This window comes from Silene latifolia, unplaced genomic scaffold (assembly GCF_048544455.1).
Source record: "Silene latifolia isolate original U9 population unplaced genomic scaffold, ASM4854445v1 scaffold_411, whole genome shotgun sequence".
Classification (NCBI taxonomy): domain Eukaryota; kingdom Viridiplantae; phylum Streptophyta; class Magnoliopsida; order Caryophyllales; family Caryophyllaceae; genus Silene; species Silene latifolia.
In genome coordinates, this window is record NW_027413334.1 from 46,169 (window position 1) to 59,363 (window position 13,195).

General features: G+C 35.6%; 1 protein-coding gene across 1 annotated transcript; it reads left to right on the top strand.

Annotated features, from left to right (window-relative positions):
* Window positions 1-358: 358 nt before the first annotated feature.
* On the top strand, window positions 359-10,882 carry LOC141639482 (E3 ubiquitin-protein ligase PRT1-like; the record flags this gene model as incomplete). Its single annotated transcript, XM_074448595.1, has 8 exons — window positions 359-392; window positions 477-549; window positions 3,163-3,191; window positions 3,279-3,458; window positions 5,025-5,312; window positions 5,479-5,682; window positions 8,351-8,475; window positions 9,360-10,882. Coding segments are annotated over 8 exons (1,416 nt in total), but the record flags the coding sequence as incomplete, so codon positions are not given.
* Between the last annotated feature and the right edge of the window lie 2,313 nt (window positions 10,883-13,195).

Sequence of the window (13,195 nt, forward strand, 5' to 3'; positions counted from 1 at the left end):
GTAGATAATTAATTTATTTCCCGTTTCTAATAATAAAATTGTAAAATAATTAATTAATTATCATTTTTAATAGGAAAATTATATTCCTAATTATAATAGAATTTTTTAAAATAATTATTATCTCCTAATTCTAATAGTATAATTAGGGAAAAAAAAGCCTTAATAAATTGTTAATTTATTTTCTATTTCTAGTAGGATAATGGTAAAATAATTAATTAATTCTCATTTCTAATAGGAAAATTATATTCCTAATTATAATAGAAAAATTGTAAATAATTAATTAATTCTAATGCTAATAATATAATTAGAAAAAAAAAAAAAACCTCCTTTAGTTATATAATATGATTGATTGTCCTACTTTGTGTTCTTGCCTGCCAACTTTTACTGTTTCTGTATGATATTCTCTTTCTTAGGGTTCTGCTTTCCTTGGATTTCCCCAATTTTTAATCTAATTCAATCTTCTTCTACCATGGAAGATGTCGATTTGATCAATTGCGAAGAACAGCAGGATGAAGCTATCTCCAATTCCTTCATTTGCTGTGTCTGCTTGTATGATTTTTTAATTTTCGTCCCTCTTTCGATTCAATTATCATCCGTTAATTAATCGATGTCGTAATTGAAATTAATCGTTTTATTCTTCTTGTTGCAATTGCGGAATTCATTCATAGGATGAAATTAGAATGTACTGGTTGTTAATTTGATTTTCTGATATTGTATAGTGAGAAAATGTGCGGAGGAAAATGCAAGCTGAGAAATACGTGGGGTCAAAAATAATAGATTTGACCTTATTGTGAGACGGCCTGAAAATGAATGTATGAATCTTATTGTAAGACAGAGGTGGTGTTGAATTAACATCGATTCAAAAGGCCTGCCAAATTTGATGGATTTGGTGTTGTTTTGTCTTATGGTGATTGAATCTCACATGTGGTCCTGGTGAATGATGATAATTAATAGTAATACCGTTGATAGAAATGGGTACTCACCTTGTTGTTTAGGGGTTGTTATGTTGCCAAATAGCTTAGCCAGCTGAGGGTTGAGATGGATAAACTAAAGAGTCGTATAGGGGTCTTTATGTTGACTCTCAGGTTAGCCAGCTGATGATTGAGATTTGAGATTGTTAGAACTAAAGAGTGTGCTACTAACATGCACGCTAGTAGGTTTGTGATAGGGTTCCTGTTTGTTTCAAGATCGTGATATATGGTGTTTTGTTGGTTGAAATGAGGATGATGGATCTTCTAGCTTGCAGCGTGTTTACGTGTTTTCAGTGATGTAAGATGCATTGGTGCACTATTGTTTTAGTATATATATATATATATATAGAGGCAAGATCCGGTGAGTCCACCTATATATTTGAGTCCATGAGTCCATAAAACAATATCACGCACTACACAAAACAATATCACGAATTTTTTTTTCCAAATTTTTTTTCAAAAAATTTTTTTTTTCAAAATTTTTTTTTTTTTTTTTTTTTTTGGTGTAAGGTCTGTGATATTCTTTAAGTATAACGTGTGATATTGTATTACAAAACAATATCACGATTTTTTTTTCAAGAACTTTTTTTTTTCATTTGTGATATTGTTTAGTATAACGTGTGATACATTGTAAGTTTGTGATATTCACAGAAGATAACAAATTTTTTTTTGGAGTATAAGTGTGATATTTTTGAGTCCGTGAGTCCACTTATGTATCGCACGCTCTACACAAAAATATCACGATTTTTTTTATGAACCATTTTTTTTTTTTTTTTTTTTAAGTTTTTGTGATATTGTTTAGACAACCTTGTGATATTGTATCTGAGTTGTGAGTCCAGTAAAATAGTATCACAAGTTATACAAAACAATATCACACCTTATAATAAACAATACCACTTGTTGTACTAAACAATATCACGAGTTATACTATACAATATCACACCACTGTACCTAACTCCGCCTTTCACCATCTTCATTGTCTATTCTCTTTCCGGCTATCAGCCCAACCTAATCTCGATTATTGTCATATCCTGTCACAGTTAGATAGTTCTCTTTCACCCAAAACTAAAAGAGATTTTACATATAGCCACAAAACCACGGATCTTCTGTCCTGCACTCCTGGTTAATGGAGTTGCTAGTGTTTTTTTTTCCAAGTCCTAGTAAAGGGTGTAAACCCCGAAAACTGTTCGGAGAGATTCTACATAAAGCCACAAAAAGATTACAGAAACTTTCAATCACTAAAAAAAATTTGTGCATTAATCACTTGTCTAGGATAACTGTTCAGACGGACTAAGAAATGATATGAAAAGCTAAGTATGTAAAGCATTACCTTCGATTAGTAGTCTAACCGACAAATCTTAGGCCATAAGACCATTAATCAAATGATTAGTCGTGATGTTACTGATTCAAACTCCCTCTCAGTTCATCCTTTCTTTTCACTTCATTTTCGAGCTCAAAATCTTGACGTTTAATGTGTTGAATTGAAAGATCTAAAAAATTGAAGTACGATGCTAAGTGCTAACATATTTTCCATATTACGTTAGCTACCGGGATTTTTTAATTTTTTTTTTCCAAAATTATACTCGGGAAAAAAATGCAATATAGGAGACTGCGTGAAAGCTGGTGGATAAATTGAATTAGAAAATAGAGGGTGATGAAAAACAGGTAGTCGCAAATAAAGTAAACAAAACCTGATGACCCAATAAGAATCCCAGTAGCAAACCTCTTTTGATTGTTAAGTTTAGATATTATATTGTTATTCAATTCGTGATATTTTTGTGTACAACGTGTGATACATAAGTGGACTCATAGGACTCAAAAATATAGGTGTACTCACCGGATCTTGCCTCTCTCTCTCTCTCTCTCTATATATATATATATATATATATATATATATATATATATATATATATATTTGATGCCAGTACTCATGCTTGTTAATTCACCATGACCAAAGTCAGACAATGACCTGTTATTTTGTCATTCGGGGTAACTTCAGCTGTTGTTCATGTGGCTCGTAATGCTACCATATGACGTCTGTACGAATTTGATAATTGTACTTTAATGTCATTTGTTGATAACCTTACCGTTTCTATTGAAAAATGAAAAAAAATACTCCGTATATAGATTCTGCTTTTTTGTACTCTTGTTTGATGTGAAAGTTTCTGACACCCAGCTTTTCATTTTGTAGGGATCTCCTCTATAAACCCATTGTGTTAGGTACGTCATTTTGTAGTTTGGAAACTTTTTTCTTGAAAGTTGTAAAATTTCGCATTTTGAACTAATCTATCTTGTTTTGTTGGATAGAATGTGGTCACGTTTCGTGCTTTTGGTGTGTCCACATATCTATGGATCCAGGTCATACGTCTCATTGCCCAATTTGTAGGAATTCGTATCATTACTTTCCTACTATCTGTGAAGTGCTACATTTCTTACTTGTAAAGATGTATCCCATTGCTTATAGGAGAAGAGAAAAGCAGATGCTTGGTAAGCTTGCTTATCTGATTTTTATAAAATCTTAGTTTAAATACCTCGACTAACCTTTTCTAGTTGATGTTGCTTTAAACATACATTTGTAAGAATTACCATTATACCAAACTCGTGATGAATAATACTCCCTCCGTCCCGGTCATTTGTTGTCCTATTCCATTATGGGGTGTCTGAGTCAATTGTTGTCCTTTCTATTTTATGAATGCATTTAATGAGCAATTTGATCATTCACACTCAATTTGGTCCACTTGTTATTTAATAATTCGCCCCCTCCTCTTTCCTTGGTCTTTGTGCCAAAACCAAAGGACATTATATTCATTTACATTTCGTCCTTTCTATGAATGCTTGCTTACATCGATGCTGTTTAGTTGTCCTTATAATGTGCTACATGATGTATAGTTTACCCATCAATAACTGCATTAAGATGATTAAACTTGGTCGCTTTTTGGCATGATATTAAGGTGCGGCATCCGTGGCGAGTAACGAGAGTGTAACTATGATGCTGACAATGGAACGATTCACTGCAGCTTGTTTTTCTATCACTCATATCAGTTGTATGTTCTGGCATTGTAGTCTGGGTCGTTTTTTTGTCATCAGCCTTATCAGTCGTATAGCAACCAACACTATTGACAGTATCTGTCAGATGTCAGCCTTAACGGCCATATTATTCAGCTACTCTTGAGAGTTTTTGTACCTATTGGAATATAAGTATCCTTTATCGGTAGATATTTAATGGCATGATTTTGGGATAGGATTTATGATTATGAGTTATGACTTGTGGTCATGTGGAGACATAGGGAGAGTAGACTTGTGCTTATTGTGATACAGGTGCCTGCTTCTCTGTCTTTTGAAATAGTGTAGGTGCACAGGTGGCTTCCATTATGTTTCCAAGTTATGTGCTATCATTATGCGTTTTTTAACTCCTCGCAAGCGCAACGTGGTTGTTGCAGCTTGGATGGTCGAACGAAAAGGACTTCACGAAGAGTACCAATTTTTGTTTGCTTTTTATTCTAGTCGAAATGATTTTTGGTGTTTTGACAACAAATAAACAAACAAGCGTCTAATAAATGGCAAAAAAGAACATGTAACGGTAATAATTGGGAAGTAAACAACTAATTAGTTAAGGCTGTTAGATGTTTAGTGGGGGTTGATGTCATAAAGTTTGGAACTTTTTTTATGTCTGTACGGTAATTTAGCTATAATTAATCATGAATTTAAGTGAGAAAGAGGACAACAATATGACTAAATAAGAGCCATTTAAATGATTTAATTTACCATTTAGTTTGTAATGGGAGGTTATGGGAGATTATTTTTCCATTTAAATTATGAAATTGAACTAAATAAGAGCCAACTATGCTATTGTGTATTCTGTATAGAATTCATCTATTACCATGCTTGTTTTAATATATTTCTGATATCTTAAACGTTGCTTTTGCTCTGTACTTTAGTTATCTTGCATCCAGATTTATCTCATACACCATGTTTGAATTTAGTCTGAGGTACAGTTTTTTCATTTCACCTTGGATGGTTCATATAATATAGGATTCTTATTAACTTTTACAGAGGAGGAAAAGGCGAGGGGTTGTTTCTCACCGCAACTTCGGCGAGATGTCAACAGCATTGGTGGATCCAAATCTTGTCAAGGTGAAGGTCGTCTGTCCGTTATGCCTTCAGCCCCATGTATTATAAAAGAAGATCATTCGCAGCTTTGTATACCTACCCCAGCTGCTATTAAGGACTATAATCTGTCAGCTAACTTACCTAATAGCACTAGTGTTTCAAGTGCTGATTTGCTCTGTCCAGCCTGCAAGCGACTTCTTTTTCGCCCCGCCGTTCTAAATTGTGGACATGGTACCTAACTACCTTGTATTTTGTGCAAGTGCTATTCATTTGTTACCTTGTATTTTGTGCAAGTGCTATTCATTTGTGAGGATTATGTCTTCATGTTTCTGCCTTTCAAGTGATCAAATGGCGATGGTTTGTTTGATGCACATTCTTTTTATGCTTATGTGGCCAGTGTTGTGTAAGGGTTGCATTGTGGTTCCAGAAGACGGAATAATCATTTGTAGAGTTTGTGAAATCCCACATCCAACTGATTGCCCAAACATTTGCTTGGAGTTGAATAACTTTTTGGAGGAGCGATTCCCTGATGAGTATACAGAACGGAAAGGAAATGTTGAAGAAATGAAGTCGCCATTTCAGCATAATAATTCTTCTTTCTGTAAGTTTTGCTTCTTATTTTCTCACTTTTCTTTAAAACTTGATTATGCAATGATGGAGGTATTTATGATTTTGGGTTTTGTGGGTTATTTTCAGACTTTGCAAACCATTTCTCTGTAGTTTTCCTCAATATTTGATGTTTTTTTTTCTTTTAGTTTGATTATTACACTTTGAATTTTTTATAAATAATTTATCCTTAAACTTTAAAGTTCTTATTGTAGGATTTTCGTAGCTTTATTGTTTTATCTTTTTTTTTTTTTTTTAATCGTGTTTACCTCCCCCCCCCCCCCCCCCCCCCCTACTTTAGTTATTTAGTTTGTATTATTAATGCAACCATTCCGTAACGGTTTCAAACGATGATTCATGCTGGCTGAACCCATATCATTTTAGGGTCGAGGCACTAATGTTGTTGATGATGAGGATGATATATTTTTTGTTTGCTTATTTTACTTTATCCAAAGTAAACTATTAGAATTAAGAACAATTTTGGTAAGACGGTACTACATAAAACACCTTCAGTCGTCTAAATGATTGAATGGAGCATCTAAACTAGCGTATGGGTTCACCTTGGATGCCCATTGGCTACCTGAATGTATGTCACAGAACTTGCTAGCTTCAGACATCGAATTAGACATGACTTGCATAATTATATGAACAAAAAAACAGAGATTGTACTTCAAATCTTGAAGGCAATTGCCTTTTTAAAGGTAATGAAGCACATACATTTTACCTCTCCATCCCTAGCTTCTATCGTAGTTGGTGAAGTAGAATGGGAGAATAACTTTTGACCCCCTTGGGTGAGAACTTAACAATTGGTTCTCTTGGCATGGGTGATTTAAACTCTATTGCAAATATTTGAATTGGTGATGTCTCAGGATCTGTGGTTGCAATTCGGAAGGTTAGAACTCCACGTGGTTCTTTTGCAGCTCGTTAGTTTTTTTTTTTTGGAAGAAAAGAAGCTCTTAATCTTTGTGGGATGAAATGTTGAAATTACAAAGGTCTGTTCACGTCAGATGGAGCTGCACTTGCATCCATCATTTGCTTTAATTTTTTGCCTGCCCTAGTGCCCTGTCACTCACAAAACTCATCATTGTCCTCATCAGCATCTTATCAACGGGTGCATACGGAGATGAACGAGTGATTAAAACATATTCACTATATACACTTACCACCAATTATTTTGAGATTTAAACATATAGTTTGGATCTGAAGTATGTTATCAAACCAATGTTGTGCGTATCAACTTATACCAAAACCTTATTCCTCATTCCTCATTTCTCATTTTTGGCTGCACGGTAACCCCCTCCTTTAGTATCTCAATACTCTCAGTTCAACCACTCTAGAACTCTCTAGAAGTAAATGACCATCTAATCATCGTTCTCAGCGTCTTTAATCTCATCACCGTTGCCATTCAACTCCCAATGCCTGGAACCTATGTTGCTCGGACTCTTCAATATTACCTCGCTTACCCGTATTGGACACTCGAAATTCGGATGTGGGTAAGACACTCGGACACTTCAATTTAGACCAAAAATGATTTTTTTTTTCACATAATAGACGAATCCAACACTTGGACATGCACTTGTGTCAGATACCACTAACCGAGTCCGAACAAGTGAACAACATGGCCTGGAACTGTACCACAATTTGACATCATCACTGCCATTATGGGTTGTGGGCCTGTGGCTACTACTCACAGAGTCACAGGTGGGTCGAATTATGTACTAATGGTTGATGTGATGAAGTTTAGTACAAGACTACAGAAGATGGAATGGATATAAGAGTGAAGAAGATAAAAACAGAAGCAACAAAAAAACAAGGAGAATGATGTTGCGGGATAGGTTGCATGGCTTCATTTTGTATAAAATAACACCACCTATATTTCAATGCCCAAAGGCCTTTCACAAATGAAGGGATAAAGGGATTAAAATTATGCCGTCTTCCGTTAATCGACAATCTGTTGATGCTGTTTTTGAATGACTCATAAAGAAAGTTGCGTCAAGAATTGCATCAAATGACTCTAACTTCACAGTAAGAAGCACAACCTGTTTATATATTAAGTGACATAACATAAACATAAAGTATTTATGGGGAAATGGGTGGGAAGTGCTTAGCCGGCCTAAGGATAGGAGAGATCAGAAGTGAAAGTGATCACCTAAATCAAACCTGATCTGTCACGCACTCATGCGACTCACTTGTCTTCTCTTGCTTTGGCTTGTAATAATTCAATTAGACTGGGTGGCTTTGTGCTTAGTAGTTTTTTGTAAGAATCCAAGAAAGGTTAAGTAGAAAGGAGCTGTTTATTTTGTAAAGCTCATTGATCATAACGGTATCTTGGTACTTTAACAGAAAAAAACAACAGTACTATACGGGTTAAGTATAGAAATGGGAGCTTCATAATAGAGCATCCCAAAAAGGGAAGTGTTACTTCACACCAATACACCATTATGGAGGGAGTATTTATATTCAGGGACATTCCATCACAAAGATAAAAAATAAATCTTTCAATACAGATTATTGGTCTTTGCCTCTTTGGAACCTTGTGAATCATCAAGGTTTCTTCCTTTCCCCGATCTCCTAGTCTACCAAGTTTTATCAAATATGATATGTCAAGGGATTGGATATTTGTTTTTTACGCCAGCTGAGACTTGACTACATCCTGCTGTCAGGTTGTGATGCGGAAACATCTTCCAAGAAAAAATTTAGAATATGTAAGGGTGAGGAGGATCTCTTACCATGGTGGAAGGAGTATGGCTCAAAAGTCCATCACGGTGCTGGCTGTGATTATTGTGGAGTAAGCCCCTTGATTCCTTTTGGCTGTTTATGTAGTACTACAAAGAATATCATATGGGTTGACATGTACAACTCAGGGAGGTGTTTTAAATGCCCCTTTCCAAGTGTTCCTCATGTGTATGCCTCATTTCATTTTTTAAAGTCGTGCATTCTGTCTTGTTTTATGGTGAATTTGGGTTGGGTCGGGCATTTCGGGTTCGGGTCATTTTCGGGTGGGTTGTTAACAAGTTATTTAGGGATAGCGTTAAGTATGCAATAATAAACATTCGGTTCGGGTTGAATTAGGTCGAGTCAGGGTCCTCAATTTTTGGTGCAATTTTGCCCAGTCTAGTTTCTACTGAATAAGTAAATTAAATTCGCAATACAGTCTACAATAAGTTGAAGTTGCCGAACTTGTTTTTGCCGTGTAAAGGAATACCGTCCAATTGCTAAAGAAGACTTTCTTGCTATCTAAGGAGTAAGGATCCTCTCCATTTCTAAAAAAAAAAAAATGGAGGTCCATTACCTATTGTGTTCCAGATTTATTTCTCGACCGACCGGATAAGAAAAGTTTAACTGAGTGAAATGGAAATATATGATATAAATATATAATACTCCTCAAGAGAACAAATGGACCAAAAAGTAATGGAGAGGATCCTCTTCCCTATCTATTATCTAAGACCCATAAAACACAAAACAAAAAAATCAAATGCTACAAGATCTGAGTCCAATCTGCATACATGAAAGTTGTCTATTTAAAACCAGACATGGTGTTTGAGTGTCAAATACCTAATTTTCTCAGTTTTTCTTGTATTGTCTGTGCTTCTGTTGTTTCACTTAATTAAATTTGTGGAAATGAACTTGAAAAGCTTGACTGACAACATTGCTTGGTTTTGACTTCCACAGATGTATCCCATAGTGGGAGATAGATACAGATGTCAAGACTGTGTGGAAAAGATGGGTTTTGACCTTTGCGGAGATTGTTACAAGACAAGCTCCAAGCGTCCAGGCCGCTTTAATCAGCAGCATACTTCAGATCACAGGTTTGAGCTTATGAAGCCACTTGAACTTTCAGCAAGCATAACGTTCCAGCTTGTTGGGGAACATATTGTAGATAGCTCTGGAACTCCGGTTGTGGCGATCAGTGCTCTTGAAGATTCTTCTGATGGCTGGATTGCCGTTGATTCTGCTGATTTTCAACACAACATTGACGACAATTCCCCCCACGGGAATCGTGCTACTGATACACTTAACGACATTCTAGGTGAGTCTGCACTTGTGGAATTTAGCGATGATGCTCTAGAGACTTCCGGTTATTATGTTGATTCCGTAGCTCACCATGATAGTGACATTGAGGATCAAGCAGAGGACGCTCCTTCAACTGCTTGAAGGACTGCTCTCCTAGTCACATTGCGATAAAGGGAGTCACAAGGTTAGTGTTGATACTGTCAAGACTTGAACCATGAGTATCACAGACCTAGCTGGCAAACAAGTCATTCCCAGATCACTTCTGCTGTAATGTCATTTATGGGTGTGCAGTTATTTGGTCCTTTCAGGTATTGCTAGTTGGGGTTGGGTCATTTCAGGTTGGGTCTCCTCTAAGTTGGGTTATTTGGATTCCTTTGGGTTAGTTTGGGTCACTATCGAGTTTGGATCAATTTCGAGTTGTACTTTTCTGATCAGGTTCATTTGGGTTGGGTCATTTGGTTTGGGTAAATTTGCCAAGGCTTAACTACCATCCTAGTGACATTATCAGCGAAGCCAGTGGACATTGACAAGTCTGACATCTGCATTGCTTGAAGACATAATAAAAATATGCTTTTAGAACCTGGCTGCTGTGGAACTGTAGGTCGAAAGCCCTTCTAATCTTGAAGCAATGGGTTAGGGTTACCTGTGATCAGTTACTTAAACATTAGGTAGCCTCACAGTGCTCGACTTGATCCCATAATCGTAATGGTGCAATTAATTTAGAAGAACTAGAGCTATTTTAGTGTTTGACTCTGCATGACACCCGATGGAAATGACTTCCGTGATCAGCCAGCGTGAGTTAGGAGCAATGGCACGTATTTGAAAGGTGTTAGGCACCCAATGCTTGCCAAGGAAAATGATATATATATTTAGGATACAGAATGATGTGGGATAGGAAAAGCATTTGAGAAAGGATGTAAATACCAGTGGGTATGTGATGACTGTTTATTGTTGGGAGCGATGTGGTCAATCTTGTTGCTGGTTATAATTTTGTAATTTTGTAAATGAAAGGTTCACTTTTTCTCATTATTTTTAGCTGCTGTTTTTTTTTTTTTTTATGAAATCCCTTTGCTGTGTATAAGCTGAAATCATGGACTAAATCGATGTAGTAAAACTGGTACTCGTTTGTCTGGGCTTTCAATTACCATATGATGATATGAGCAGTTGCCTGGTCCGCTGCTCTCTACGGTGTATTGCTACTTTAAAAAGAAGCACAAATGCTTTTGTATGAATGTTCTCATTCTCAAAATTTGTATGCTAAATATATAATCAGTGAGGTCAATGACCTTTGTTAGTTGACATTTTATCGTCAAAATGGATCATGTTTCATATCGTTGGTTGTCTTTTTTATGCTAAGGTTTCATGTTCATCGATTTTTGGAAAGCAAGTGCGATTGGCTAGCTCTGCCTCTGATATTACCTAGTGATCGCTAATTGGCAAGTGAAAACTATAGACCATTTTAATTTCAATTATAATGTAACTAGTTTAGAACCCGTGCAAAATTGCACGGGAATATATAAAAGAATTTTAGAAAAAATAAATTCATAATGTGAAGCTTTGTGTCTAGTATCATATTTAGCCATTCAATAGGTCTTACTTGTGACGGATATCCGTCACAAGCTTGTGACGGCACCCGTATGGGTAGATAAGACAAAAAGTAGAATGCATAGGGAATCACAAATGACTTATCTTTATCCTCTCATGTGGGTTTTATTTTGTCACAAGCTTGTGACGGATATCGGCCGCCACAAATGAGAATTTGTGTTGGCCATTACATTCAGTTTAGATATTAATTTCGTTTGTTAGTTTACAGTTTTCACTATTGGTCTCGATCATTTATTCACCTTTCATTAAGGTATTCTTCACAAAAAATAGTACATAAGTATATTTCATAATGTAGTAGTTTCGATATTCTATTTCCAATTAAGAATCAGATACCCTCCGAGGAAAAAAAAAAAGAAATAAAATGATGTAAATAACACAAATTTTTATGATGACATCTAGCTCAACATGAAAAAGGAAAATTTCTTATTCAAAAACACATCTTCAGAATGGCGATAAATAAAACAATTTTGTTACATTACGTTTTTACTCAAACTGTAGCTTGACTTATTGGTTTTGACCTATTGGTTGAATAGTCGTTGATATCATACCAAAAAAATCCCAGTAAAAGCGTTAAATAATTTTTATACAATCATACCTCATATATAACAATACTCTTATAACATAATATGGTGTTATAAATTATCAAATACGCATGGAACTTGAGAAAAACAACCCAAATAAATTGGGAAAAAGTACATACCCAAATAACCTGAGAAACCAGCAGAAAGGCTCTCAAAAGCAGGTACCAAGCCATTCCGCGCGACCCATAACAAAGGAAGGGGGAAAGCTTAGCTTGCTAGCCCTTGTTTTACAGAAAAACTTGCCAACTTCCCATAGTTTCAGACTTTCTATTTAAAGATGTAGGAGTAACATTCATACACTCAATACACATACAATTACTCCCTCCATCTCGGTTAGTTATTATACTTTGGTTTTGGCACAAAGATCAAGGAAAGGGGAGATAGTCAACTACTAAATGACAAATGGAACAAATTGGGTAGGAATGATCAAATTGCTCATCGGGTTCATTCTTAAAATAGAAAGGACAACAATTGATTGAGACATCCAAAAATGTAATAGGACAACAAATGATTGGGGAGTACTTTACTAAGTAATTAGTTTATTTAAGTAAATATGAAAATGACAATATCAAGTTAATTGTACATGTATATTAACTTTTTTCAACAAAAAATTAGTCACTACTTCAATAGCTCCAGCAAATTGCTTCAACACAAATTCTCATTAAAGACGGGCACTATCCGTCACAAGCTGAAGACGGATAGTGTCCCTCTCACAATATGCAAGTGACACTATCCATGGGGTGCTCCATTTCCCCCCACTTGCCCTCCCACTTGCCTTATTTTGAGAGAGACATTATCCGTCTTCAGCTTGTGACGGTTAGTGTCCGTCACAAACAAGACGCTTTGTTCAACAATAGCTCCAGCAAATTGCAATTTAAGTTGCATTTACATACATAAAAAAATAGTGTTGGTCTTTTATAAGGCGTTTTAACCCTAATATTATAAACAGATCCAAACACAATTCTATTAAGGGTAAAAGTGATTAGTAAAAGGTCTCGTTTTATGATAATTTATGTAAAATCTCTTAAAACTTGTCTCTTACAAAAGTACACTTGCCAACGTGAGAGGAAAAGTACAAAATTTATATGTACACCTGCCAACGAAAACATCAGTACCCTTGCGTAGCCTTCAGAAATCTTTGTTTATGATAGAATCAAGTACAAACTTTGCGGTTTTCAACTTTCATGCCTTCACATTTACACTATGTTAAACTTGAGAAGTAGGAATGAGCAAAATGGGGGTCAAAAATTCCATAACTTATTAAACAAAAGGCTAACCTGACGTGAACAATGTCGAGAGTAACCTAAT